At 34.8% G+C, this 27,713-nt stretch overlaps 1 protein-coding gene across 1 annotated transcript in view; it reads left to right on the top strand.

Moving 5' to 3' along the window:
* TTC6 (tetratricopeptide repeat domain 6) overlaps positions 1-27,713 on the top strand; it is a 202,476-nt gene that overhangs the window by 142,794 nt on the left and 31,969 nt on the right. Inside the window, exons 15-24 of the mRNA XM_047074697.1 lie at positions 795-964; positions 3,918-4,038; positions 5,435-5,585; positions 7,586-7,668; positions 11,794-11,870; positions 12,300-12,460; positions 22,125-22,259; positions 23,520-23,669; positions 24,470-24,610; positions 25,865-25,978. Coding sequence (XP_046930653.1) covers positions 795-964; positions 3,918-4,038; positions 5,435-5,585; positions 7,586-7,668; positions 11,794-11,870; positions 12,300-12,460; positions 22,125-22,259; positions 23,520-23,669; positions 24,470-24,610; positions 25,865-25,978 — 1,303 coding nt within the window. The remainder of the gene's footprint in view (positions 1-794; positions 965-3,917; positions 4,039-5,434; positions 5,586-7,585; positions 7,669-11,793; positions 11,871-12,299; positions 12,461-22,124; positions 22,260-23,519; positions 23,670-24,469; positions 24,611-25,864; positions 25,979-27,713) is intronic.

Here is a 27,713-nt window from a genome sequence, read left to right on the forward strand (position 1 = left end):
CCAGTCTGTCAATGTACTGCCTTCACTCTTTTCTCCAAGTTATCATTGATTTCATAATATAACTTTCTTATACATCTCCTTATCCCCTCTCCCTCCCCCCCAACTAGATTTATGTTAACTTCTTTGCAGCAGATAACCTATTAGCTTATTCCTCCTGTTTTTCCTTAATTGCCTTATTTTATTTCTAAAAGCTGATTTGCTTTACATTACTAAATGATTGAAAATGGAATTTTCAGGAATTCATGTAGGTTAATGATAATTCTGAAATTGGAGTCAGAAGTTAATGGAGATAAAATCCAATCACACAATTGATGCAATAGCTTTCATCCATGTGAAGCAGCCCCCTATTTATTTGGGTGCATTTTCAGTGCCAAAGAAAAATCTAACAACTCCACTCACTGAGGCCCATTTCCTTCAAAATGGATTATATGTTTTTTCTAGAGAACAATCTTACATAAATTAAAGCCTAACATTTTGGGTACTCAATAAGTAATAAAAATAAATAAACTCATATTTATTTTATTGATACATTTCTCTGATAAGTACAAGAAATGTAATAAGATTAGTAGGCATATAATTAGCATATTATTAATAAGCATATAATTATATATAAAATAAAGTATATTTATTTATAAAAAGTTCATATCCTTTTTTCTATTAACATCATTGCTAACCTTTTTTGGGGAGCAAGTGGAAATAATCAGAAATTGTTATTCAAATACAAAATTAGTTGTAAAGGAAAAAAAAGAAAATGTGTATTTTGCAATACATATTGAATTTTTTTCTTTTTCTAGGACATACAGAGGAAGAGCATATTTTAAACGGCAATTTTATAAGCAAGCAACTCAAGATCTTTCTGTGGCAATTCACTTAGATCCTAATAACTGGTTAGCACTGTATTATAGAGCCTGCTTGTTTAGAAAGAGTAGCCCTTTTAGAGCGCTCCAGGACTACAGCGTTTCAGGTACTTTGCCTTCAACTGCACATACATAGGAATTTGATTTGAAGTTCATGGAGTGGAATACTAATATGGGATGATTAATATAATATGTATATTTTTATGTAGTTACATATTAAGATATGTTTGTATAGTATATATATTCACATATATTTACAAGCTACAATGGTTTAAGTGTTCCTAGTATGCCCTTTTAGTGAATGTGAGTGTGTTTGTACTTACATGTATGTGTATAACTTTGGCAAAGGGAGAATATCATATCAAAGAAATCTCTTTCTATATATTGAGTTCTCAGGTTATTTGTGGAAATCCAGGTCTATTTTCTAGTCAGCTTGCTAAAGCAGCAGTGAATTTTCCTAGTGGGCTGTGTCCTACTCCATAGGCCTAGCCCATTGATTAGTCAAATTCTGAGTTTTTAAACCCTTAAACTAAAAATGAGCTTTGAGAATCTTTAGTAATAATAGGATGCCAAAAGCTAACAGTAGTCATTTCCACTTTACCCTGTATCAGTGTATTCTTGGTATATAAATATGCCCTGCACCATTCTGTGCATAGAGTAAGTGCTCAGTAAACAGTCCCAGCTGAATAAATTAGCCCATTGTGATTGGATAATTCCAGCCAGAGACCAACAGTGTTCCCCTGGGTGCAAAGTACTACAATCCCATCATTCTAGATGAGGCAGTATCAGTATCTAGAGATTAAGAGACAACTATACTCTTACAAAGAGAATTACATAGCTCCTGAAGGAAGGCAATATAAGATGATAGCCTTCTGAGGCCACCTGTGCCATGAATATTCAAATAAAATAACCTAGAGTCTATCCTATGTGCTGAGAGGAATCTGGTACCCTCCCTTCTATTTCTAAGGATTTTTGGAAGGGAAGACTAAGTTAAATTTTGTTTAACTCTCTTGTAATCTTTGCATCTAATTTCTGCTCTCTGGTTGGTTCTCCATTTTTGTATATCCACACAATTCTTGTGATTACTGTTAATGAATGTCTTGGGGTTGGGGGCATTTGGGTTTGGCTCAGGTCATGATCTCACAGTTCATGAGTTTGAGCCCCACCTTGGGCTCTGTGGATAGTTCAGAGCCTGGAGCCTGCTTCAGATTCTGTTGTCTCCCTCTCTCTCTGCCCTTCCCTGCTCATGATCTCTTTCTCTTTCTCTCTCTCTCTCTCTCTCTCAAAAATAAATAAACATTAAGAAAATGAATATCTTAGGATTCAAAGGATAAAGTTAGCAGAAATGATTTAAATTTAGAAAAAAATTTTTTTGATGTTTGTTTAGTTTTGAGACAGAGAGAGACAGAGCATGAGTGGGGGAGGGGTAGAGACAGAGGCACAGAATCCGAAGCAGGCTTCAGGCTCTGAGCTGTCAGCACAGAGCCCCATGCGGGGCTTGAACTCAGGAGCCATGAGATCATGACCCGAGCCGAAGTTGGATGCTCAACTGACAGAGCCACCCAGGTGCCCCAAAGCGATTTAAATTTGAAGGTCAAGCCCACCCATTTTTCTTGAAGTTTATTTCTCTCTGTCAGCTCTGTCTATCTGCCATCTGGCCAAACTCCTTTCTTGGTAATCTCTAAAAGCCTCTTTTTCATACTTCCCTCTTCTCCAAGTTGTGGGCTCCTCGCTCCCTCTTTTCTAGGCTATCACAATAATACAAAGTCTTTGTTATTTAATTATTCAGAGCAGACCAACTTGATTTTGGCTTTAATTCTTTTCTACAGGCTAGCTTAAGGAGTTTTATCTTCCACAATCAAAAAGGACCCTTAAGATATTTTTCCAAGCTAATAATAATATCTAACATTTATTGTGCATTTCACTAATTTCCAAACACTAATCTAAATGCTTTATATAGAGTGTTTCAATTAATATTCAGAATAATGCTATGAGGTAGGAATTATTTTCATCCCTGATAAGAAAACAGAGGCACAGAGAGGTTAAGTAATTCTAATATTTTTTCCTTAGGTAGAATTTTTTAATTTTCCTAGAGCAACCACCAAAAGTGCAGCTGACTTTGTCTTTGCTAGCCAGTTATACTGTGAATGGAGCAGATTGCCTTCATGATTATTTATTTAATCTGTGTCATCATTGCTTAAACTCAATATACTTCCCCAAATCTAACACTGTGAATATTTTTGTCCCAGACTGTGAGCACTATGTACATTTTTGGCAGAACTTTCCCTTCTTAGCCAGAATGGGCCTGAGAAGCTTAGAAGACATGGATCAAATGTTGTGGAAAACCCATGTAATTCACTAGCATGTTTTTGGGAAAGTGAAGGGAAAATTAGTAAGTGGGGATACATGAGATGACCTCTAGACTGCTTATAGATGAAAGACACACACCTGGAGTACTGAGAAGATTCTTTTTACCCCACACTCCTGTTGTTTAGAATATGCATAGTCAAGTTGCCTGCCTTAACTCCAAGTTCAGCTTACCTTGGAGTAGTCTCTTTGAGCTGCTCTTCCTGGTTGATGTGTAGCAGCCTGATCTCTGTCATCTGCGTGTCTGGAGTTGTACCAGAGCCTGTGTTATGACCAATAGCAATGCTTTCCTGATAATTAACAGCCCATCAAGGGCAATGGTGCCCTTCTGACTGCAATCCACTGAAGTGAATCAGAGGTTAGATTCCATCTTTGCCATTGACTTAATCATGACTGTGGTTAAGCCCCTTTGCACCTTAATCTCTTCATCTGTGAAGTGAGTGGACTATCCTAGATTACCATCAAGATTTCTCCAGTTTTAATGAATTTGTGAACCTTGATAGCCACATTGTTACTTATAGACAAATACATTTTTATGTGAATAGTGTTTCTTACCAAATAAATGCGCTCCTCATAGATATGTTTTATAAAGTGTTCAAATGTAAGAATAAGCAATGGGAAGGGTAAAGACTAAAACACAACTCAGATATTTTTGTTCAGAACCCAAATAAGATGTATGTTGTTATTTTTAAGCTCTCATAAATGATGGCTATGAGAATCTTGGTTGTTTTCTACATCGGGGCATACTCTATGCAGATCTAAAGCTTTGGTTGCTGGCAATCTGTGACTTTGAAACTGTTATTTCTCTAGAAAGGTATGTTTTCCTTTTCATTCTTACTGATTTCACTTTTGTATAAAGTTAAGAAAAAAAACAAAATGAAAGAAAAAGCCCTTTCCCCTCATCATTAATAACCTTATAAAATAACAATTGTAAAAGCATCCTAGAATTAGAATACTACTTCTAAGAAAAGATCTGGTTCCCAACATCTGTTTTACCTTAGATACTTTTGCAAATTTTAGATATTGAATGCTTTTGAGATGAGTCCAATTCACAGATAACAACATAAAGTTACTGACAGCAGTGTGGGGATAAACAGATCAGAGCTTCTTGAAATTAACTTCATGAAAAAATGTTATCAAATTTTAAAATAATGAGAAAATATTCTGCTTGATATATTGCTATGCACACAACATATGACTCAATAGTAGGAAACTATTTAGAATCTGACTTCATTTTGGATAGTAAAGCAAAAGAAAAAACCAATACCGTTAGAGTGTAGGTTCAGGAAGAAACAAAGACTAAAAGTTGTACACACTTTTAGTGTGTACAGAAATCTAAGCTCTAAAACACAGAATTAATTAATTTCTGTTCTTTTCAAAGAAGCATTTGTTAAAATGAAAGGCATCAAAAAAAAAGTAAAAACAACATGCCAATTCCATGCCAACCAGCAGACTGTTTACTTTTATCTAAGGTAAACTTTAAACTTGACTTAGGAAAGTCATGGAGAATGGCTCCATAATGGCCAAAGTAGTTCCTTTTTAGATATTTTTGAGCCAGAAAGAAAAGAGTTTCAGTTGCAAAAAAAGCCAAAAAACGGGCAGTAAGAACTTTGGTGTCTTTTAGGCAAAGGGTCTAGGCTTCTAACAAAGCTGGGCTATAGGGTATGTAGTTTCCTCATTTTGAAATAGAGGCATCAAATAAAGTAATTTCTAAGATCAATTCTCTATTGAAAATGTTTTGATTCAAAGAGAGAAAAAATACATTTATTTTATAAAGAAAAGAAGCTGGGTTAATATGTAGGTGGAGAGGATTTTTAACCCCAGGCTCTGAGAATATTACTGTTTCTCTCTGTTACTCATGGCGAACACAACATAGCCTAAGGGGAAAACTTTTAAATTGAGAAAAACTAAGCTTGAAATTCAAGATAAGTCAAGATTAAGTCAAGGAAGAGTAAAGATGGAGTGGGGAGTTCAGGAATTCTGTTCCTAGCATAGACTCTATAAATGTTGATTCTCAACTAAGGATTTTATAAAGGTGCTTATAATTTTTAAGAGAATAGTTAACTGATTTACTTTGTTTTAGTAAAACATTTAATAAAACATCCTGATATATATTGATGTATGTATTTCACTGATTTCATTCAAAATTGGAAAACATTTGGATTAATTAAAATGTCTAACAAGATTTTGCTTTTTCACTTTTTTTTTAGAACTGTTATTTTGGCTTACGTAAATATTGGCCTCATACATCTGCTATACTTGGATAACTACGTTGAAGCCATTTGGCATTTTTCTGAGGCTATTAGACTTGATCCTTTATATATTCAAAGCTATATTTGTAGAGCAGAAACCTATCATAAGGTATTTAAGTTTTGAAAACCTTGATTTTTAAAAAAAAATGCTTTAATTTTCTGAATGTCTATCGTTCAGTGTAATTTCTGTATATTAATATATTTGTTTTCAGTTAATTACAGAGGCTAATGCATGTCCAAGCAATAAATATAAAGTAGATATAGTTAATTATAATTACCTATGTATAAAGCCTTTACTTATGAAGTGTGAATTTTGTCTTTCATTAAAAAAACAATGTTTTTCCTTATTACAAAAACAATATATATTTATTTCATGTAATATATGTATGCAAATAACAGTAAGTTAAAATAATCCATAATTTTATTCTCTAGAGACAACTACTATTAACATTTTACAGTGGTTTTGAGTGTGTGTGTGTGTGTGTGTGTGTGTGTGTGTGTGTGTGAAAAAGAGAGAGAGAGAGAGAGAGCAGGTGGGTTCGTAGAATGGGATCTGTGTATATAATGGGATCCTACTCATTCATACTTACGTTTAGATTTTGTTTAAATTAAAAAATATTTTTTAATGTTTATTTATTTTGAGAGAGAGAGAGAACGAGAGAGAGACACAGAGAGAGAGAGAGAGAGAGAGACAGAGCGTGAAGAAGGGAGGGGGAGAGAGAGGGAGACACAGAATCTGAAACAGGCTCCAGGTTCTAAGCTGTCAGCACAGAGTCCGACATGGGGCTCAAACTCAAGAGCTGTGAGATGATGACCTGAGCCGAAGCCGGACGCTTAAACTGAGCCACCCGGGCGCCCCAAGATTTTGTTTAAATTTTACAAGTTATTTAAATTAAAAAATGTGATATATCTTTAGTGTTGCAAAGTCAAAGATGCAATAAATAGCAAAAGTCCTCCCTGATTCCAACCAAATTTGACTTTCCAGAGATAAACACTGTTAGCTGTTGTTTCTGCCTTTCAAAATAGATATCCCTGTCTACCACTCCACCACTAATCATCTTGTCCAAGTCAGTGTCATTCCTCATCAGGATTGCTGCAGGGACCTCTTGGTCTTCTTGCTTCTGTTTTTTACTCCCTTCGGAAGGATTTTCAACATAGCCGCCATAGTGATCCTGTTAAAACATAAGTCAGATTATTTCACTTTGCCCAGAACCCTTTAATAGCTTCCCTTGCACTCAGAATAAAAGCTGAATCCTGCAAAAGCCAAAGTCCTCTAAGAACCACAGGAATTGGCTCCTTATTACCATTCTGCCCTCGTCTTCTACAAGTTCTCTGGTCACACTGGTTTCAGCCACGATAGTCTAGTTTGTGCTGTGGCTAAACACGTACACACACACACCAAACCCTCCCCCCACCCCGAACACTTAAAATCACTGTGTTAAAATAACAAAGGTTTATTTCTTGCTCACAGCGCTTGTCTACTGCAAGTTAGCTAGAGTCTCTGTTCTCCATTGTCGACATCTCAGGACCCAATGTGACTCGAGTCCCATGCAATGCCCTTCCTTTCTTTTTTTTTTTTTTTTTTAAATTTTTTTTTTTTCAACGTTTATTTATTTTTTTGGGGGACAGAGAGAGACAGAGCATGAACGGGGGAGGGGCAGAGAGAGAGGGAGACACAGGATCGGAAACAGGCTCCAGGCTCCGAGCCATCAGCCCAGAGCCTGACGCGGGGCTCGAACTCACGGACCGCGAGATCGTGACCTGGCTGAAGTCGGACGCTTAACCGACTGCGCCACCCAGGCGCCCCATGCCCTTCCTTTCTTGATGGTGGAGGTAGAAGACCCAGGGCAGGCTTAGTAAAAAGTTTTTTTTTAAAAAAAAACTTTTTAACTTTAAAAACTTTTAAAAAAGTTTTTAAAAAACTTCGTTGTATCCCATTTGGTTTGATGATTCTTAAAAAGCAACAAACAAACAAACAAAACCCAAAAGAACTCATGGATATTAGGAGATGTTCTTGCAAAATTTCTGTATTGAAGGGTGGGAGGGAAGCATCAGAAGGGAAACAAATCAGTATTGTTATAAGCAAAGTTTCTGTTTATCACTCAACAGTTGCATAAGTTGAAAAAGGCAGTAAGAGAGTTATCTCGTGCTATCCACCTTCAGCCAGATGGAATCCAATTATATATAATAAGGTACGAACATAGAAATGGAGTTCTTGGCATAACTAAGCACATGAGCTATCTGTTGGGATCTTTACTTCCCTCTTTATCTTTCTGTCCTCTTCTTTTTACATTTAATTTCCCAGCAATGGCCACCTTTCAACTAGCAAGTCAGATATAGCTATTGTATTTGTTAAATTTTAAGATTATTTATAAGATAACCAGGTATCTTACCCTTTTCTCTATCCTTGCATCAAAACACAACTGTTTAAACTACCCCATGATCCAGTAATCCCACTACTAGGTTTTCATCTAAAGAATACAAAAACACTAATTTTAAAGGATATATGCATCTCTATGTTTATTGCAGGATTATTTACAATAGCCAAACTGTGGAAGCAGCCCAAGTGTCCATCAATGGGTGAATGGATAAAGAAGATACACAGTAGAATATTATTAAGCCATAAAAAAGAATGTAATCTTGCCGTTTGCAATAACATGGATGAATCTAGAGGGTATAATGCAAAGCAAAATAAACCAGCCAGTTAGAATATGATTTCAGTCGTATGTAGAATTCAAGACACGAAACAAAGGGAAAAAAGGAGACAAATCAAAAAACAGACTCTTAATTATAGAGAACAGAGGGTAACCAGAGGGGAGGTGGGTGGGAGGATGGGGGAAATAGGTGAAGGGGATTAAAGAGTATACTTATCTTGAAGAGCTCTGAGTACTGTATGGAAGTGTTGAATCACTATATTGCACACCTGAGATTGTTTCCTCATTCATTTTAGTTTTTATTGTTTGTTTGTTAAGTGTTTATTTTTGAGAGAAAGAGAGAGAGAGCGTGAGCTGGGGAGGGGCAGAGACAGAGGGAGACACAGAATCCAAAGCAGGCTCCAGGCTCTGAGCTTTCAGCACAGAGAGAAATTGTGACTTGAGCCAAAGTCAGAAGCTTAGTCAGCTGAGCCACCCAGGCACCCCTCATTTTGTTTTTAGAGTCTACATGTAAGTGAAATCATACAGTGTTTGTCTTTCTCTGACTTATTTCACTTAGTACAATATCTTTAGTCCTATCCATGTTGTCACAAATGGCAAGATTTTGTACTTTTTTTACAGCTGAGGAATATTCCATTGCACACATATACCACATCTTTTTTTATTTTTTTTTAATTTTTTTTTTCAACGTTTATTTATTTTTGGGACAGAGAGAGACAGAGCATGAACGGGGGAGGGGCAGAGAGAGAGGGAGACACAGAATCGGAAACAGGCTCCAGGCTCTGAGCAGTCAGCACAGAGCCCGACGCGGGGCTCGAACTCACGGACCGCGAGATCGTGACCTGGCTGAAGTCAGACGCTTAACCGAGTGCGCCACCCAGGCGCCCCTACCACATCTTTTTTTAAATTGAAATATTGTTGACACACAATGATACGTTTTGCCTCAGATGTGCAACATAGTGAATCAATAACTTTATACATTCTTCTGTGCTTACCACAATTGTAGCTACATCTGTCACCATATAATACCATTGGCTATATTTTCTATGCTGTTTCATCCGCATGATTTATTCATTTCATAACTGGAAGCCTGTACCACCCATTTGTCTGCACCTATTTTGCCTATCCCTCTACCCCCTCCTGTCTGGTAACTACCTGTTTGTTCTCTGTATTTATGGGTCTGTTTCTGCTTTTGCTGTTTGTTCATTTGGTTTTTGGATCCCACATATAAGTGAAATCATACGGCAATTATCTTTTCCAGTCTGACTTATTTAATTTAGCATAATATCCTCTAGGTCCATCCATATTGTCCCAAGTGGCAGGATTTCATTTTTTAATGGCTGAGTAATAATCCATTGTATATTTATACACATCTTCTTTACCTATTCATCTATTGATGGATACTTAGATTGCTTCCATATCTTGAGTATGTTATATAATGCTACAATGAACATAGTGGTGTATATATTATTTTGAATTAGTGTTTTCATTTTCTTTGGATAAATCTCAAAAGTAGAACTGCTGGATCATATGGTGTTTCTATTTTTAATTTTCTGAGGAACTTCCATACTGTTTTCCATAGTGGCTGTACCAATTTACATTCTCATCAATAGTGCACAAGGGTTCCCTTTTCTCCACATCCTCATCAATACTTGTTATTTCTTGTCTTTTTGATAATAGCCATTCTGACAGGTGTAAGGTAATATCTCACTGTGGTTTTGATTTGAATATCCCTGATGATTAGTGGTGTTGAACAACCTTTCATGGACCCATTGGCCATCCACATATCTTCTTTGGAAAAATGTCTATTCAGGCCCTCTGCCCATTTATAACCAGACAATTTGTTTTTTCTTTTGTTTTGTTTTGTTTTGTTTTTGTTTTTTGGTTTTTTTTGTGTGTGTGTTGAGTTGTAGGAGTTCTTTATAGGTTTTGGATATACACCCCTTATCAGATACAACATGTGCAATTATCTTCTCCCATTCAGTAGGTTGAGTTTTCATTTTGTTAATGGTTTCCTTTGCTGTGAAAACCCTTTTTAGTTCAATGTAGTCCCATTTGTCTATTTTTGCTGTTGTTTCCTTGCTATTGTTGCCTGAGGCGACAGACCCAAAATAATATTGCTAAGACAAATGATAAAGAGTTTTTGGCTTATGTTTTCTTATAGGAGTTTATAGTTTCAGGTTTTACATTAGGTAAAGTCTTTAATCCATTTTTGAGTTTATTTTTGTGTATGGTGGGAGAAAGTGCCCTAATTTCATTCTTTTGCATATAGCTGTTTAGTTTTCCCAGTACCACTTATTGAAGAGATGGTTTTTTTCTCTATTGTATATTCTTGCCTCCTTTTTCATACATTGATTGACCACACAATTGTGGGTTTATTTCTGAGCTTTATATTCTTTTCCATTCATCTATATGTCTGTTGTCTGTTTTTGTGCCAGTACCATACTGTTTTGATGACTATGGCTTTTTAGTATAATTTGGAATCAAGGAGCATGATACTTCCAGCTTTGTTCTTCTTTCTCAAGATTGCTTTGGCTGTTTGGGGTCTTTTGTGTTTTCATACAAATTTTAGGACTTTTCTTCTAGTTTTATGAAAAAAGTCATTGGTATTTTGATATGGATTGTACCTTTGGGTAATATAGACATTTTTTTTTAAATTTTTTTTTCAACTTTTTTAAATTTATTTTTGGGACAGAGAGAGACAGAGCATGAACAGGGGAAGGGCAGAGAGAGAGGGAGACACAAAATCGGAAACAGGCTCCAGGCTCCGAGCCATCAGCCCAGAGCCTGATGCGGGGCTCGAACTCCGGGACCGCGAGATCGTGACCTGGCTGAAGTCGGACGCTTAACCGACTGCGCCACCCAGGCACCCCGAGACATTTTAATAATATTAGTTTTTCCATCTTTAATCACTGAATATCTTTCCATTTATTTGTGTCATCTTGTTTCTTTTATCAATGCCTTATAAGTTTCAGAGTACAGATCTTTTACCTCCTTGACTAAATTTATTCTTAGTAATTTCATTCTTTTTGAAGCAGTTGTAAATGGGATTAAAAAATTTCTTTCTGATAGTTCATTGTTAGTGTATAGGAATATAACAGATTTTTGTATATTTTGTATCCTACAACTTTACTGGATTCATTTATTAGTTATCATAATTTTGGGGGGGAGTCTTTTGGGTTTTCTATATAGTATCATGTCATCTGCAAATAGTAAGAGTTTTACTTCTTTCTTTCTAATTTAGATGTGTTTTATTTCTTTTTCTTGTCTGATTGCTGTGGCTTGGATTTTTATGTTGAATAAAAGAATGGGCATTCTTGTCTTCTGATCTTAGAAGAAGAAAATTTTAGCTTTACACCACTGAGTATGATGTTAGCTGTGGGGTCAGAGTATAACATTTAAAATATAATAATTGGAAAAAGATTTGAGTATTTTTATTTCAGCTTCACTCTTCCTAAATTGTTTTCTCATCACATCTGTATGCTAATTGGTCAATTTAGACTATATAAAATGTTTATAATTTTTACATTGTTTTTATTATACACATATAAGTGTGAATAAAGGTACTATAATTATAAAATTTTAAGTAACTGATTATAAGAAATTTTATTTTAGAAAAATTATTTTTAACTACTTAGAATTAAAAGGTATTATTTTTTTCAGAGGACAATATCTTCTTATGATGAAATGTTATGATCTTGCAAAGTTTACTATTTATCAAGTGGCAGATATGAACAAAGGTAAACATAATTAATGCAAAATTATAATTGTCTTAATTTTAAAATAAATACCTCCTACAATGTTTATACTGTTTTCAATAGGCAAGTAGGAATAGCATGGAAGGTGTACTTCATCAAAGATGATTTTGAAAATTTAAATTTTCAGTTTCACATGTACAAAATCAACTAGTAAATGCTTCATTGATGAAAAGAATTTTCTGAGAGATTGTTATGGGAGATTCCAGGGTTATAATTTTAGTTTTTTTGTTTTTGTTGTTGTTTGTAATTGGAATATCTTATTGTTTATTGGTAGTAAATAGATTTTAGTATTGTATTGATTTATTCATATTACAAAGATAAATTATTGAATTGCTTGACTTCCTTAAAATAATCATATTCTAAATCCTAGATACTTGGCAAAGGTAATTGATAAATTTTATTTACTTTTAGGTCTCATTGAGTTGAGTCCTATACAGCAAGCACTCATTTATTCATTTTGTGAAAACCATGACAAGGCCATTCAGGTCTTGGATCGGATCACTTTGAACAGGCCTGAGCTCACCATGTATACTCTATTAGCAAAAGCCCAAATGAAAGCCAAGAAAATCAAGGTGAAAGTCTTGTGTATTATTTACTAAACCTATTAATAGAATTTTTATATTGTGCTCAGCATGACAGCTTATATACTTTTTTTTTTTTGCAGAACTAGATTATAACATTTATTTATTGATTCTTGTGTTAATTAACATCTGGGTTATTTCTTTTTATTTATTTATTTTTCCTCTTAAGACTAGGGCTGCTATAAATATTCCTTTACATGTTTTCTGTTAACATGTGGAGTAGCTTTCCAGGATATATTCCTATGAATGGAATTGCTGGTATGTATAGAATGTGAATACTTAACTTTCAAGAAAATGGCATGTTGTTACATAGGGCTGTACCAATTTATGCTCCTACCTGTCATGTATGAATGTTCCTGTTGATCTCTATCCTCTACTGTAATTGGTTGTCAGACTTTGTTTTTGTCAATTTAGTAGGTAAAAACTGATGTCTCATTGTGGTCTTAATTCACATTTCTCTGAGCACAGATTGAGCATCTTCTTATATGTTTGTTAATTGCTCATATTTCATGTTCTCTCAATTTCCTGCACATATTTTTTGTTTGTCTTGTTCTTATTGATTTTAGGCATTAAAAAATAAATTCTGCATATCAATCCTTGGTTGGTTGTCATGTATGCCACATACCTTCTTGTAATTTGTGGCTGGTTTTACAGAGGTTCTTAATTTTAATATAGTAGAATGTATCTATTTTTTTGTTTTACTGTTGTGGCTTTTAAACAATTCTTGTTTAAGAAGTTTTTCCCTCTCCCAAGGTCATACAGATATTCTTCCATATTTCTTCTAAAAGTTTAAGTTTTGCTTTTTCTATTTAAGATCTTACTCTAACTTAAATTGATTTGAGTGTGAGATAGTGGTAACATTTAAATTTTTCCTATATGGATATTCAAATGTTCAAGTGTCATTTATTGGACTGTTCTCTCAAGCCAAAGATCTGAAGTGGTACAGCTGTCATATTATAAGTTTTCATGCATATGTGGATCTGATTTGGGGCTGTCTATTCTTGTCTTTTGGTCAGTTTCTCTATCCCCAGCCCAATAGTACAATCTCTTAATTATTTTAGTTTTATTGTAATTATTGATATCTGGTAAAGCTAGCCCCTACACCATATTCTTCTCTAGGAAACTACTGGTTATTCTTGGGCCTTTATTCTTCTTCTATTTTATTTTATTTTATTTTATTTTATTTTATTTTATTATTTATTTATTTTAATTTACATCCACGTTAGTTAGCATGTAGTGCAATAATGATTCAGGAGTAGAATCCAGTGATTCATCCCCTTCATATAACACCCAGTGCTCATCCCAAGTGTCCTCCTTAATGTCCCTTGCCCATTTAGCCCATCCCCCCTCCCACTACCTCTCCAGCAACCCTCAGTTCTCTATATTTAAGAGTCTCTTTTGTTTTGTCCCTCTCCCTGTTTTTATATTATTTTTGCTTCCCTTCCCTTATGTTCACCTGTTTTGTATCTTAAATTCCACATATGAGTGAAGTCATATGATACTTGTCTTCCTCTGATTAACTAATTTCGCTTAGCATAATACACTCTAGTTCCATCCACGTAGTTGGAAATGGCAAGATTTCATTCTTTTTGATTGAAGAGTAATACTCCATTGTGTGTGTATATATATGTATACACACACACACACACACACACACACACACACACCACATCTTCTTTATCCATTCATCTATCGATGGACATTTCCTTACTTTGGCTATTGTTGATAGCACTGCTATAAACATTGGGTGCATGTGTCCCTTCTAAATAGCACACCTGTATCCCGTGGATAAATGCCTAGTAGTGTAATTGCTGGGTCGTAGAGTAGTTCTATTTTTAATTTTTTGAAGAATCTCCATACTGTTTTCCAGTGTGGCTGCACAAGTTCACATTCCCACCAGCAGTCCAAAAGGATGCCTCTTTCTCTGCATCCTCACCAACATCTGCCATTGCCTGAGTTGTTAATTTTAGCCATTCTGACAAGTGTGAGGTGGTATCTCATTGTGGTTTTGATTTGTATTTCCCTGATGATAAGTGATGTGTTGTATTTTTTCATGTGTCTGTTAGTCATCTGGATGTTTTCTTTGGAAAAGTATCTATTCATGTCTTTTGCCCATTTCTTCAACAGATTATTTGTTTTTTTGGGTGTTGAGTTTGAATTCTTTATAGATTTTGGATATGTCATTTGCAAATATCTTCTCATATTCTGTCAGTTGCCTTTTGGTTTGGCTGATTGTTTCTGTTGCCATGCACAAACTTTTTATCTTGATGAGGTCCCAATAGTTAATATATTTTAGCTTTTATTTCCCTTGTCTCTGGAGACATATTGAGTAAGAGGTTGCTGTGGCTGAGGTCAAAGAAGTTTTTACCTGCTTTTTTCTCTAGGATTTTGGTGTCTATATTACATTTAGGTCTTTAATCCATTTTGAGTTTATTTTTGTGTATGGTGTAAGAAAGTGGTCCAGGTTCATTCTTCTGCTTGTGGCTTGTCCGGTTTTCCCAATGCCATTTGCTAAAGAGACAGTCTTCATTCCACTGGATATTCTTTCCTGCTTTGTCAAAGATTAGTTGGCCATAGGTTTGTGGGTCCATTTCTGGGTTCTCTATTCTGTTCCATTGATCTATGTGTCTGTTTTTGTGCTAGTACCATACTGTTTTGATGATTACAGCTTTGTAACACAGCTTGAAGTCCGGGATTGTGATGCTTCCAGCTTTGGTTTTCTTTTTCAGGATTGCTTTGGCTCTTCAGGGTCTTTCCTGATTCCATACAAAATTTAGGATTGTTTGTTCTAAGTCTATCAAGAATGCTAGTGTTATTTTGATAGGGATTGCATTGAATATGTAGATTGCTTTGGATAATATCAACATTTTAACAATATTTGTTCTTCTAATCTATGAACATGGAACATTTTTCCATTTTTTTGTGCCTTCTTCAATTTATTTCATAAATTTTCTATAGTTTTCAGTGTTTAGATTTTTCACCTCTTTGGTTAGGTTTATTCCTAGGTATTTTATGGTTTTTTTGTGCAACTGCAAATGGGATCAATTCCTTGATTTCTGTTTCTGCTGCTTCATTATTGGTGTATAGAAATGTAACTGAATGCTGAGCATTGATTTTATATTCTGTGACTTTGGTGAATTCATGGATCAGTTCTAGCAGTTTTATGGTGGACTCTTTCTGGGTTTTCCATATAAAGTATCATGTCTGTGAAGAGTGAAAGTTTGATTTCCTCCATCCTGATTTGGAGGCCTTTCATTTCTTTTTGTTGTCTGATTGCTGAGGCTAAGACTTCCAGTACTGTGTTGAATAACAGTGCTGAGAGTGGATATCTCTGTCGTGTTTCTGACCTTAGGGGGAAAGATCTCAGTTTTTATGCATTGAGGATGATATTAGCAGTGGGTCTTTTGTATATGGCTTTTATGATCTTGAGGTATGATCTTTCTGTCTCTAATTTCTTGATGGTTTTTATCAAGAAAGGATGCTGTATTTTGTCAAATACTTTCTCTGCATCTATTGAGAGGATCATGTGATTCTTGTCCTTTCTTTTATTAATGTGATGTGTCACATTGATTGATTTGCAGATATTGAACCAGCCCTGCATCCCAGGTATAAATCCCACTTGATCATGGTGAGTAATTTTTTTAATGTATTGTTGGATCTGGTTGGCTAATATTTTTTGAGAATTTTTGCATCCATATTCATCAGGGAAATTGGTTGGTAGTTGTTCTTTTTAGTGGGGTCTTTGTCTGGTTTTATAATCAGGTAATGCTGGCTTCATAGAATGATTTTGGAAGTTTTCCTTTCATTTCTATTTTTTGGAACAGATTCAAAAGAATAGGTGGTAACTCTTTTTTAAATAATTGGTAAAAGTCCCCTGGAAAGCCATCCAGCCCTGGCCTCTTGTTTTTTGGGAGATTTTTGATTACTAATTCCAGTTATTTACTGGTTATGGGTCTGTTCAACTTTCCTATTTCTTCTTGTTTCAGTTTTGCTAGTTTATATGTTTCTAGGAATTTGTACATTTCTTCCAGATTGCCCAACTTACTGGCATATAGTTGCTCATAATATTCTCTTATTATGGTTTGCATTTTGGGGTGTTGGTTGAGATCTCCCCTCTTTCATTCTTGATTTTATTTATTTGGGTCCTTTATTTTTTCTTTTTAATCACACTGGCTAGGGGTTTATCCATTTTGTTAATTCTTTCAAAGAACTAGCTCCTGATTTCATTAATCTAGTCTAATGTTTGTTTGTTTTTTTTCGACAGCATTGATTTCTCTTCTAATCTTTATTATTTCCTGTCTTCTGCTGGTTTTGGGTTTTATTTGCTGTTCTTTTTCCAACTCTTTAAAGTGTAAGATTAGATTGCATATCTGAAACCTGTCTTCCTTCTTTAGGAAGGCCTGCATTGCTATATACCTCCCTCTTATGACCGCCTTTGCTGCATCCCAGAGGTTTTAGGCTGTTATCATTTTCATTGGTTTCCGTGTACTTTTTAATTTCTTCTTTAAATTATTGGCTAACCCATTCAGTCCTTACTAGGGTGTTCTTTAATCTCCAAGTATTCGTTGTCTTTTCAAATTTTTTCTTGTGGTTGATTTCAAGTTTCATAGCATTGTGGTCTGAGAATATGCATGGTATGATCTCGATCTTTTTGTATTTGTTGAGGGCTGATTTGTGTCCCAGTATGTGTTCTATTCTGGAGAGTGTTCCATGTGCACTCAAGAACAATGTGTATTATGTTGCTTTAGAATGTAATGTTCTGAATATATCTATTAAGTCCATTCGTTCAGTGTGTCATTGAAATCCATTGTTTCCTTATTGATTTTCTGCTTAAATGATATGTCCATTGCTGTGAGTGGGGTGTTGAAGGTCCTACTTCTATGATATTATTATCAATGAGTTTCTTTATGTTTAATTTATATTGGGTTTTTCCACGTTGGCATAAATGTTTACAATTGTTAGATATTCTTGGTGGATAGACCCCTTAATTATGATAAATGCCCTTCTTCATCTCTTGTTACAGTATTTATTTTAAAATCCAGATTGTCTGATATAAGTGTGGCTACTCTGGCTTTCTTTTGGCAACCATTAGCATGATAGATGGTTCTCCATCCCCTTACCTTCAATCTGAAGGTGTCTTTAGGTCTAAAATGGGTCTCTTGTTAACAGCATATAGGTGGACCTTATTTTCTTATCCATTCAGTGTTTCGTCCATTGACATTTAGAGTGAGTACTGAAAGATATGAATTTACTGCCATTGTGTTGCCTGTAGAGTTGGAGTTTCTTCTAGTGGTGTTCTCTGGTCATTTCTGGTCTCTATTACTTTTGGTCTTTTTTTGTTTTATCTTTTCTACCCTCAGAGAGTCCCCCTTAAAATTTCTTGCAGGGCTGGCTTAGTGGTCACAAACTCCTTTAATTTTTGTTTGTCTGGGAAATTTTTTATCTCTCCTTCTATTTTGAATGACAGCCTTGCTGGATAAAGAATTCTTGTCTGCATATTTTTCTGGTTCAGCACACTGAATATATCCTGCCACTCCTTTCTGGCCTGCCAAGTTTCTGTGGATAGGTCTGCTGCAAACCTGATCTGTCTTCCCTTGTTGGTTAGGGACTTTTTTCCCCTTGCTGCTTTCATGATTCTCTCCTTGCCTGAGTAGTTTGTGAATTTGACTATGATATACCTTATTGATGATCGGTTTTTGTTGAATCTAATGGGGGTCCTCTGTGCTTCCTGGATTTTGATGTCTGTGTCTTTCCCCAGGTTAGGAAAGTTTTCCACTATGACGTGTTCACAATACTTCTACCCCTATTTCTTTCTCTTCCTCTTCTGGGACCCCTATGATTCTGATGTTGTTTCTTTCTAATGAGTCACTGATATCTCTAATTCTTAAATCATGCTCTTTTGCCTTAATCTCCCTCTTTTTTTCTGCTTCATTATTTTCTGTAAGTTTGTCCTCTATATTGCTGATTCTCTGTTCTGCCTCATCCATCCTTGCTGCCACAGAATCCACCTGTGATTGCGTCTCAGTTATAGCAGTTTTTATTTCATTCTGCCTAGTTTTTACTTCTTTCAGAATGGGATTCTAATCTATTTTCAACTCCAGCTAGTATTCTTATTATCATGATTCTAAATTCTGGTTCAGACATCTTGCTTGTATCTGTGTTGGTTAAGTCCCTGGCTGTTGTTTCTTTATGCTCTTTCTTTTGAGGTAAATTCCTTAGTTTCATCATTTTGAAGGGAGAAAAGGAATTAATGAGGTTGAAAAAATTAAAATTAAAATTTTAAAGTTAAACTTAAAAATTTTAAATTAAAGTTAAAATTAAATTAAAGTTTTCTGCTATGGTTTGCTACCATAAACCTCCTCTTTTTTCTCTCTCTTCATCTTCTGGGATGCCTATGATTTGGATGTTATTCCTTTTTAATAAGTCACTAAGTTATTTAATTCTTGTATCATGCTCTTTTGCCTTAGTTTCCCTCTTTTTTCGGGATTATTCTCCATAATTTTGTCTTCTATTTCACAGATTCACTGCTCTGCTTCATCCATCCTTGCCATGTGGCATCCATTTGAGATTGTGTCTCAGTTATAGCATTTTTAATTTCATCTTCACTGAATTTCACCTGTTATTTCCGCAGAAAGGGATTCTATGCTTTTTTCAACCCCAGCTAGTATTCTTATTATCATGATTCTAAATTCTAGGTCAGACATCTTGCTTATGTCTGTGTTGATAACGTCCCTGGCTGTCATTTCTTCCTGTTCTTCCTTTTGGGGTGAATTTCTTCGTTTTGTCATTCTGGAGGAAGAAAAAAATATAAGTAAAACATTAAGTTGAAAATTGAAAAACAACACAAAAAAGTCAAATAAAGGAAGCTGGATCCTAGGTGTGTTTTGGTTTGGTTGTTGAAAGAAGCTGGACAGAATAGAGCAAAAAGGGAAAGAAAAGAAAAGAAGAAAAAAAGAAAATGTTTAAAAATTAAAACAAATGTATACCATAAAATAGAATAAAAGGAAATGAAGAAAGTAAAATAGAATAAAAAGTCTATAAAAAATGAAAATATGGTAAAAAGAATTAAAAAATAAAAAGAAAACAGAAAATAAAAATAAAATTTTCTCTTTGTATCCAAGAAAAAGAAAAGAAAAACAAAAATCAAAAAACAAATAGATGGACCAGTAAACAGAATGAAATCTGAAATTACATACAATTTCCCCTAGAAGTCAAAGTATGAAGCACTTTATAGTCTACACTAAGCAGGCAGAAAGACGTATGGTGGTGCTCTAGGCCCTGAGCTTGGTTGGTGCAATTGGATTGGGCTTGGTGTAATGGCTCCTTTCTCCACTGCATGGCGCTGCTTAGCTTACTGGGGTGTATCGTTGTGGTGTGCATGTATGCACATGCATGGGAAAGATGAAAATTCAGAATTTTCTTTGAATTGTATTCAATCTCTAGATTATTTTAGGGAGAATTGACACCTTTATGATACTGAATTTGTTTTGGGAATATTCTGACATTTTCTTAAAAATTAAACAAAAATTTATTTATATTGGAGGGAGAGTGAAAGATTGTGTGAAAGTGGGAGAGGGGCAGAGAGAGATGGAGACAGAATCTGAAGTAGGCTCCGCGCTCTGAGCTGTCAGCACAGAGCCCAATGCGGGGCTCAAACTCATGAACCATGAGATCCTTTCCTTAGTCAAAGTCAGATGCTCAACTGACTGAGCCACCCAGGCACCCTTCTTATGTTTACTTTAACCTCCTCTCCTCCACTTATTGCTCTATAGAAATCTGGAATTACCTTTGATTGCCCTATTCTATCCAATCAATAGTGATGTTCTCTTGATTCTTTCTAAATATCTCTCAGTTCTACTTCCTTTCTCCATTTCTATGGTCATTATCTTAATCCAGAACATATTTTTATTTTACTAGAATGATAGCAACACTGTTGCACTCTTCTAAGCTTTTATCCACATAACAGCTGCAGTATTATTTTTAGAACATAAATATGCCTTACTTGGGTACCCCTCTAGATCTTCCCCAGGAGTCTTTTCAGAGAAGTGAAGAAGAGACAGGTAGGACATCAGCTAGCTATGAGAGGAAGCAGGAGGAAGTGAAGATGTATTTACTTTAATTTAAATGGGATGGAAGATTTTGTGGACTCAAAGAGACAGTGAAGGGGCAGTGACCCAGAAGAGGAAGGAAATAACTTGTGTTCAGGCAGAGCAGAAGGAGTAGGGGTCAAGAACACAGCTTGAGGAATCTAATTCCTTCTGAATTAGAATTAGAAATTTCAGAAGGAATTTCTCCTTCTGAAAAGGAGAAGAATAGAAACCATTCAAAGTCAGGAGAGAAAAAAATGGAAATGGAAGAAGATATAGATGTGTTGAAAAGTAAAAAGGAGGAAAATGGAGAAAGAAGGTGATGTATTTTTTCTATGGCAAGGTCAAGTGCTGAGAATAAGGATGGAAAGATGGATGTTGAAGTTATATGTCAATTAGATGCTAAGTGGAAGCACAAAGGACACTTAGCATATCCAAGCTAAATCTTGTTGTTTATTTAGTAATTTAATATGATTAAGAAAATGGTCTAAAGAGTCACAAATATTTATATTTCCATAAATATATCTGTTAGCTAATTATAAAAAAGTCATTTCTATCTGGAAAATTGAATTTTTTTCATTAGCAAATTTCAACTATTTTGACTAGTTTAAATGGGTGATTTATTTTAAAATTTATGTATTTATTCTGAGAGAGAGTGAGGGAGAGAGTTAGTGGGGGAGAGACAGAGAGAGAGAGAGAGAGAGAGAGAGAGAGAGAGAGAGAAAATCTGTCCTGACAGTGCAGAGCCTGATGTGGGGTTCAAACCCATGAAATATGAGATCATGACCTGAGCTGAAATCAAGAGTCAGACACTTATATGACTGAGCCACTCAGGTGCCCCTAAGAGGGTGATTTTTGATGTTAGTTTATTTTCTGGTGCCAGTGGATTCCCATTAAGAGCACATTAGGACAGGGGCGCCTGGGTGGCTCAGTCAGTTAAGCGGCTGACCTTGGCTCAGGTCATGATCTCGCGGTCTGTGAGTTCGAGCCCCGCGTCGGGCTCTGTGCTGACAGCTCAGAGCCTGGAGCCTGTTTCAGATTCTGTGTTTCCCTCTCTCTGACCCTCCCCCATTCATGCTCTGTCTCTCTCTCTGTCTCAAAAATAATAAACGTTAAAAAAAATTATAAAGAGCACGGTAGGACAAAATAAAGTTTGATTAAAACCACATCAGATATTATCATTGGAAATCTTTTACTATTTAATAGCCGTTCAGTGTTTCTTTCAGGAAAATTACTGAAAAACTGGTCATAAACTAGTCTATAACTTTAAGCTGATTTTATACTACAAGAAAATAGCCTTAATAATTTAGAAATTATAGTATCAAAAGTGCATATCTATAAGTCTGCTTAAGTAGCAGATTTAGGAGAGACACCTTGTTGGGATTCCCTGCCATCAGACTCCCTGCTTGGGTCCTCAGCTGGTGGTGCACTGACAAGGCCTGTGTCCTACTGTGGCCTACTGTGAAATGAGAGTAGGGCTGCATGCTTAGCATTCTTTTTAACGTTTAAGGCTGTCATGTTAAATAAATGTTAAAACATTCCCTTCCATGTTTTTTTAATCATTCTAGGAAGCTATGAGAATGTTTAAAAAGGCGTTGGATATCTTTTCTCATTCTGATAAAGGACCAAATGCCATAGCAGCTTCAGCAGACTGTCTGTATAACTTGGGCCTTTGTTACATGGAGGAAGGCAACATACAAATGGTATTTTGTGTATTTAGGAGCATAGGTTTTTTGTGATTTTGGAAATTGATTTCTTGAATTCAGTTCTATTTCTGAAGGCTACCTATACAGCGATTGACTAGACCAAAGTTTCTTATAAAGGTTGGCTTAATACAATCAGTCTGCATCCTGCAATGCCTGCTATATCATTTTATTTACTCAGTACCTTTTATTTGATGTTGGTTTGCCAACAGTATTCCAAAGACTAATGTGTGTTTCCCACCAAAACAATAAATCTAACTGTAAGAAATTGTTATAGCAGAATATTTTCATCACATTAACATGAATTTACTCATTAAATTGTAAATATTTTAAATTGAGTGCTTCTGAGTAATACTATAGAATAAATAGAACATGAGTAGGATACTAATTTCTTTTATTGACAACTGAACAATTCATATCAGATTGAAACTGGTTATTAAGATGGTCAGATTCATTGAAAGCCAGTTGACTCAGTTATTATGTATTGATCCAATATTCGGCTAATTTATATAATTCTCCATTTTAAAATTGTCAATGATGTGATAAATAAGTAATACAATTGATATTTTACAGTGGCTAATGTTGGATATTCCATAACTGAATCTCCCTATACACAGGCATAGACACAGATGCGCGCGCGCACACACACACACACACACACACACACACACCATTCCAGTCTTTGTATTTAGGGGTGGACAGTGTTTGAAACTTGAATCTCCATAAACTTGAAGAAGAGTTGCACTTGATGAGTTGTTCCATTAAGAAATTCCAATAAATATAAAATTAATTACAAATATTTTCTGTGTTTTTAGTCCTTTTGGACAACCAGAGCAAACCAACATTTGCTTTACAACATTGGGGAAATTTTTAGAGTTCCATTGTTCAGAAATGTCATTACTATGTATCTGCTATGGTTCTTGGGCCCTCATAGAAAATAAATGTACTGGTTGTGATTTCTTTGAAGAAACACATTATGAAGAATAACAATTAAAATTACACCTCCAAAAGTATTGGTATCTAACAACATGGATTATATAGATATCAGTTTGGGAGTAAAGGAACCTATAAATTATAGTAATAAACCTGACTTGTTTATATTACTTTTGTTTTCTCCACGAATTTCACTGGAAAATGTATTTAAAATGACCAAAAATAAGTGAAAACTTTTAAACAATTGTTATACACTGTAATTTATTAACATTTTAAGTTAATCTATTCTCCCTAAATGATTTTCTTTTTAACAATATACTCTCCTAGGCTTTTGATTGTTTTACAAAAGCTGTGAAAGCAAATCCTGATTTTGCAGAAGGCTTTTATCAACGTGGTCTTTGTAAAGTAAAACTTAACAAGGATAGCTCGGTCCTGGATTTTAATCGTGCAATTACCCTCAATCCAAAACATTACCAGGTATTTAAATGAACAATTTCAGTGATTTGGAGAGTGTGTTAAATTTGCTAAAACTATTCAAGCCTTTATACGTTGTTGTTATTAGTTAGCAAGAATCAGTTACTTATACCTACTTCTTAGCCAACTGTGTTTTGATAATCCATATATCTGTATTTCCCTTTGAACTAAAGATGTTATTTCCAACAGTGATATGTTATATGTAAAGGTGCTCTCTGAATTGTGATGTTTATAAGTATTGTTAATATTTTACTATACCTATTAATAATTATAATTTTATATACTGTTATTAATTTCATTTACTTCTTATTTTGCTATCACATTTATTCTTGCCTTTTAAGAGGCTGGAGAGATGACACAAGATTGCATCTTGATTTTAAAAGCCTATGAAATTTGAATATGGACTAAATATTAGATGATTTTAAGGAAATACTATTAATTTTGTTAGATATATAATGATAGGGTGCTTATGTAAGAGAATGTTTACATAGTGGAAAACTCGGGGGTGAAGTATTATGTCTACAACTTATTTTTAAATAATTCAGAAAAAAATAGATACAACAAATATTGCAAAATAATAATTATTGAATCAAGATGGTAGTCATATGGATGTTCATTATACTATTTTTTCTATTATTTTATATATTTGAAATATTTTCTAATAAAAGAGAGTGGGAAAAAAGACTATATTTTATATAATCTTTGGGTGGCATGGATTTGTTCAAACTATTACATATTTTGGGGGAATTGATGCTTTTACTAAAACTTCCATTCTTGCTTTCCTCTGCTCTTTCTCTGAAAAGGCGTATCTAAGCCGAGTAGCCTTCTATGGTTTAAAAGGAAGATACTCCAAAGCAATCTTGAATTGTAATGAGGCCATCAAAATTTATCCTCAGAGTGTGCGTGCCTATATCTACAGAGGAGTTCTGAAATACTACAACAAGGTAGGGCGGTTTTCTGCCTTGTTAACTGAGATTTTAGAGTGCTCTGATGCCAAGTTATGACTTGCTTCCTTTTTTTCTCTGTGAGAGGAGAATTGCCAAGGTATAAAGGACAGAACTGCATAAGACACTTTATACTTTTTTCACAAAATAGTGATATTTATTTTTGACATTTGTATTTTGAATAGCACTCATTATTTATCTGATTAAGAAAATAGTGTATATTTATTATAGAATTTGGAAAGTACACAGGGGAATAAAGGGAAAGATTAAAATCACCTACTATCCCCACCATCGAATGAAAATTCCAGAGGGCATTTTGGTGTATTTACATTTAGTCTTTTTTCCCCTGGGGGGAAATATATATATATATATATAATCCAAAATTGAGATTATACCTATAATTTTGTTGTGCCTTGCTTGTCACAATACTTGAGGGTACCATTTTTAACAACTGAATAATATTCTACCATATTTTATTCTTAGTCACTTTATTGTTGGACATTTGGATTGTTTTAAATATTTTACTATTTTACTATATTACTATCTTCATACTGTTACACTGAAAACAAAGTCATTGCTTGAGTTTATGATTGATTCTTAAGTGGAAATTACTGGATCAAAGGGTGTGAGCAGTACCATTGATATCTGATACTTCATGGAATACATTGTTTCTCCCTACTTTTCTTTTCTGACCTTTCTTTGTAACTATTTCATATGAAATACTTTGCAAATAATGCCTGAAAGCAAAGGTAAGACCTTGTATTACATGTTAATTCCATGAAAATTACTATCTATAGAAATGAGTGATCTAAGGTATCAGGAAAGCATCAAAGAGGAAGTGAAGGAGAACATGGGTAGGTAACATGGCGATTATGTGATCTAACAGTAAGAGTGACAGAAGCAAGCTCTGATGAATATTTGCTGGATGAATATGGCTTATTTCTCTTTTACTAATAAGAAGTATAATTTTCTTTTTGCTTTGTAGCAATATTGGCAAAAAAATAATCATCTAAGTTAAAGTTGTTTGTATATTGAATTTTATTTGAAGGTAGGAGAAACATTATTATAATAATTCCTATCAAAAGATCTTCTTAACTCTATGAAAAATTAGGTTACTTGTCTTAATTTCAAATGATATGCAGGATGGTTGAATGAGTGTTCAAAAAATTCTGATAGAATCAAGAACTTATTTTACAATTAAATTTCATTCCATTACGATTAACCCTTGTTATCTAATTATTTTTTTCTTTGTAGACTTATAAGCTAGCAATTACAGATTTAACTACAGCTATCAACATGGACAAAAACAGTTACATAGCATTTTATAACAGAGCCTTATGTTATACCAAGATAAGTGAGCTTCGAATGGTAAGATGACCATTTTAGTAAACAACATGTTAACTCATTTGTAAACACATTTAAAGTATGTGTAAAACATGTTCTTCTTATTTCTGTTATAATTTTGAAAAATAATTCCTATGGAAATACACACACACACACACACACACACACACACACACACACACACACACACTTACACACTTGAGAAACCAAAGAACCATTTCAAAGAATATTTAGTGTTTTTGTTGGTCCTCACCAAATATTTTTATACCAATCTCTGCAATGTCAAATGAAAATGACTTTTACAATGCTTATATAAGCATTTGAAGGCATTTATAAATTAAAATATATTGCATAATTCTCACTTGAGTAAATGTTTCTACTGATACACTGCTTGCAGAATTTTTAAGCAGTGATCACTAGCAATATTGTTGCTTTAAAATCTCAACATTAGCCAGAAGAGTTTGTCAGGGTGTTTTTTGGTTTTTGTTTGTTTGTTTGTTCGTTTGTTTGTTTTGTACACTGTTCAGACGATGGGCACAGCAGGGAGTTTTGAATGATGGTTTCCAAGCCTGGGACCAGTGACCAGTATTGCCTGTGTATTTATTATGAAGCTGTAACTAAAGGCTACAGTAACCATTTTTCTCAATTTGTCATGATCCACCTTCCACCAGTGCAAGGCCTCTTTTATATTTTCTAATCTTCCCCATCTCTTTCCTACTCTTGTAGGTTTGGTCCTTTTCCAGTCGAGATTCTTCACTGGCCAGCTGGTCTCTGTCTGTTAGTGTTCTGTCCCATCCTCTTGCTTCCCTTTCTCTGTTGCCTGCTTGTCTTCCTTTTTTTCTCTCTACTTCCATAGCCAGTGAAACATTCCTTTAAAAAACTACATCACATTCCTGCTGTTCTGTGTGGATACACTCCTCCAATCTCCTTGAAATTTGGACAGTTAAATCTGTTTAAAGCATTTGGAGATTTAGAAATTTATTTGCTATGGAAGGGAAAAAGTTGAGAACCATTTTTTCTACCTAAGGGACTGTAGAATTCCTGGTAACCAGTCTGTCAGGTTTCCTCCAGAAATGTTGACAAATGAATAACTAATTTTTAACAAAGGAGTTGTTAAGATTCTAAGAGCTAATTAAAGGATCATTTATCAGAGAAACCTGCATAGCAGGTGTCTTTGACAACTCCCTCCCCACCCCCATTCCTGCCTTTTCTGGGTAATTCTGAAGCCACAAACAATGGACTGGGTAGGGGCAGGGAACTCCCATTTTTGTTATCTCTGATATATAACAAAGTCAGTGTTCTATGAATGGGAAAAATGTAAAACTACCTAGAGACCTAACTAGAATAATAACATATTGGTTATGTTAGAGCTGCTCTGTACGCAACACATTTCATCCCATTGAGTCATTTTACAGAGGAGGAAATGAAAGTAGGGAGAAGTTAGAAACACAACCAAGTCCCAGAGAGAGTAGAGACCTGCATTGGTATTCACAGGTTTGTTTGCTTCTGGTTAACAGTCTTTAGGTGGCTTTGTAAAACCATCTGACATCGAGCATGTGGACCGGATGTCATTTAACAGTGTCACCTCCTCTCTTTTTGTCTGCCTCCCTGTTTCTCAGGGAGAAACAGTGATTCCTGCCATCACTAGACTGAGGAAACTCAAGTATCTTTCTGTAGAAAATGTACTTAGGCTTTCTTCCAAGATATACTTTCATAAAAACTAACAAAAGGTGAATTCTGCTTTCTACCACCGTGTATT

This window comes from Lynx rufus, unplaced genomic scaffold, assembly GCF_022079265.1.
Source record: "Lynx rufus isolate CCGP_SWC_20201006 ecotype Redwood Valley unplaced genomic scaffold, mLynRuf1.p SCAF_13, whole genome shotgun sequence".
Classification (NCBI taxonomy): Eukaryota; Metazoa; Chordata; class Mammalia; order Carnivora; family Felidae; genus Lynx; species Lynx rufus.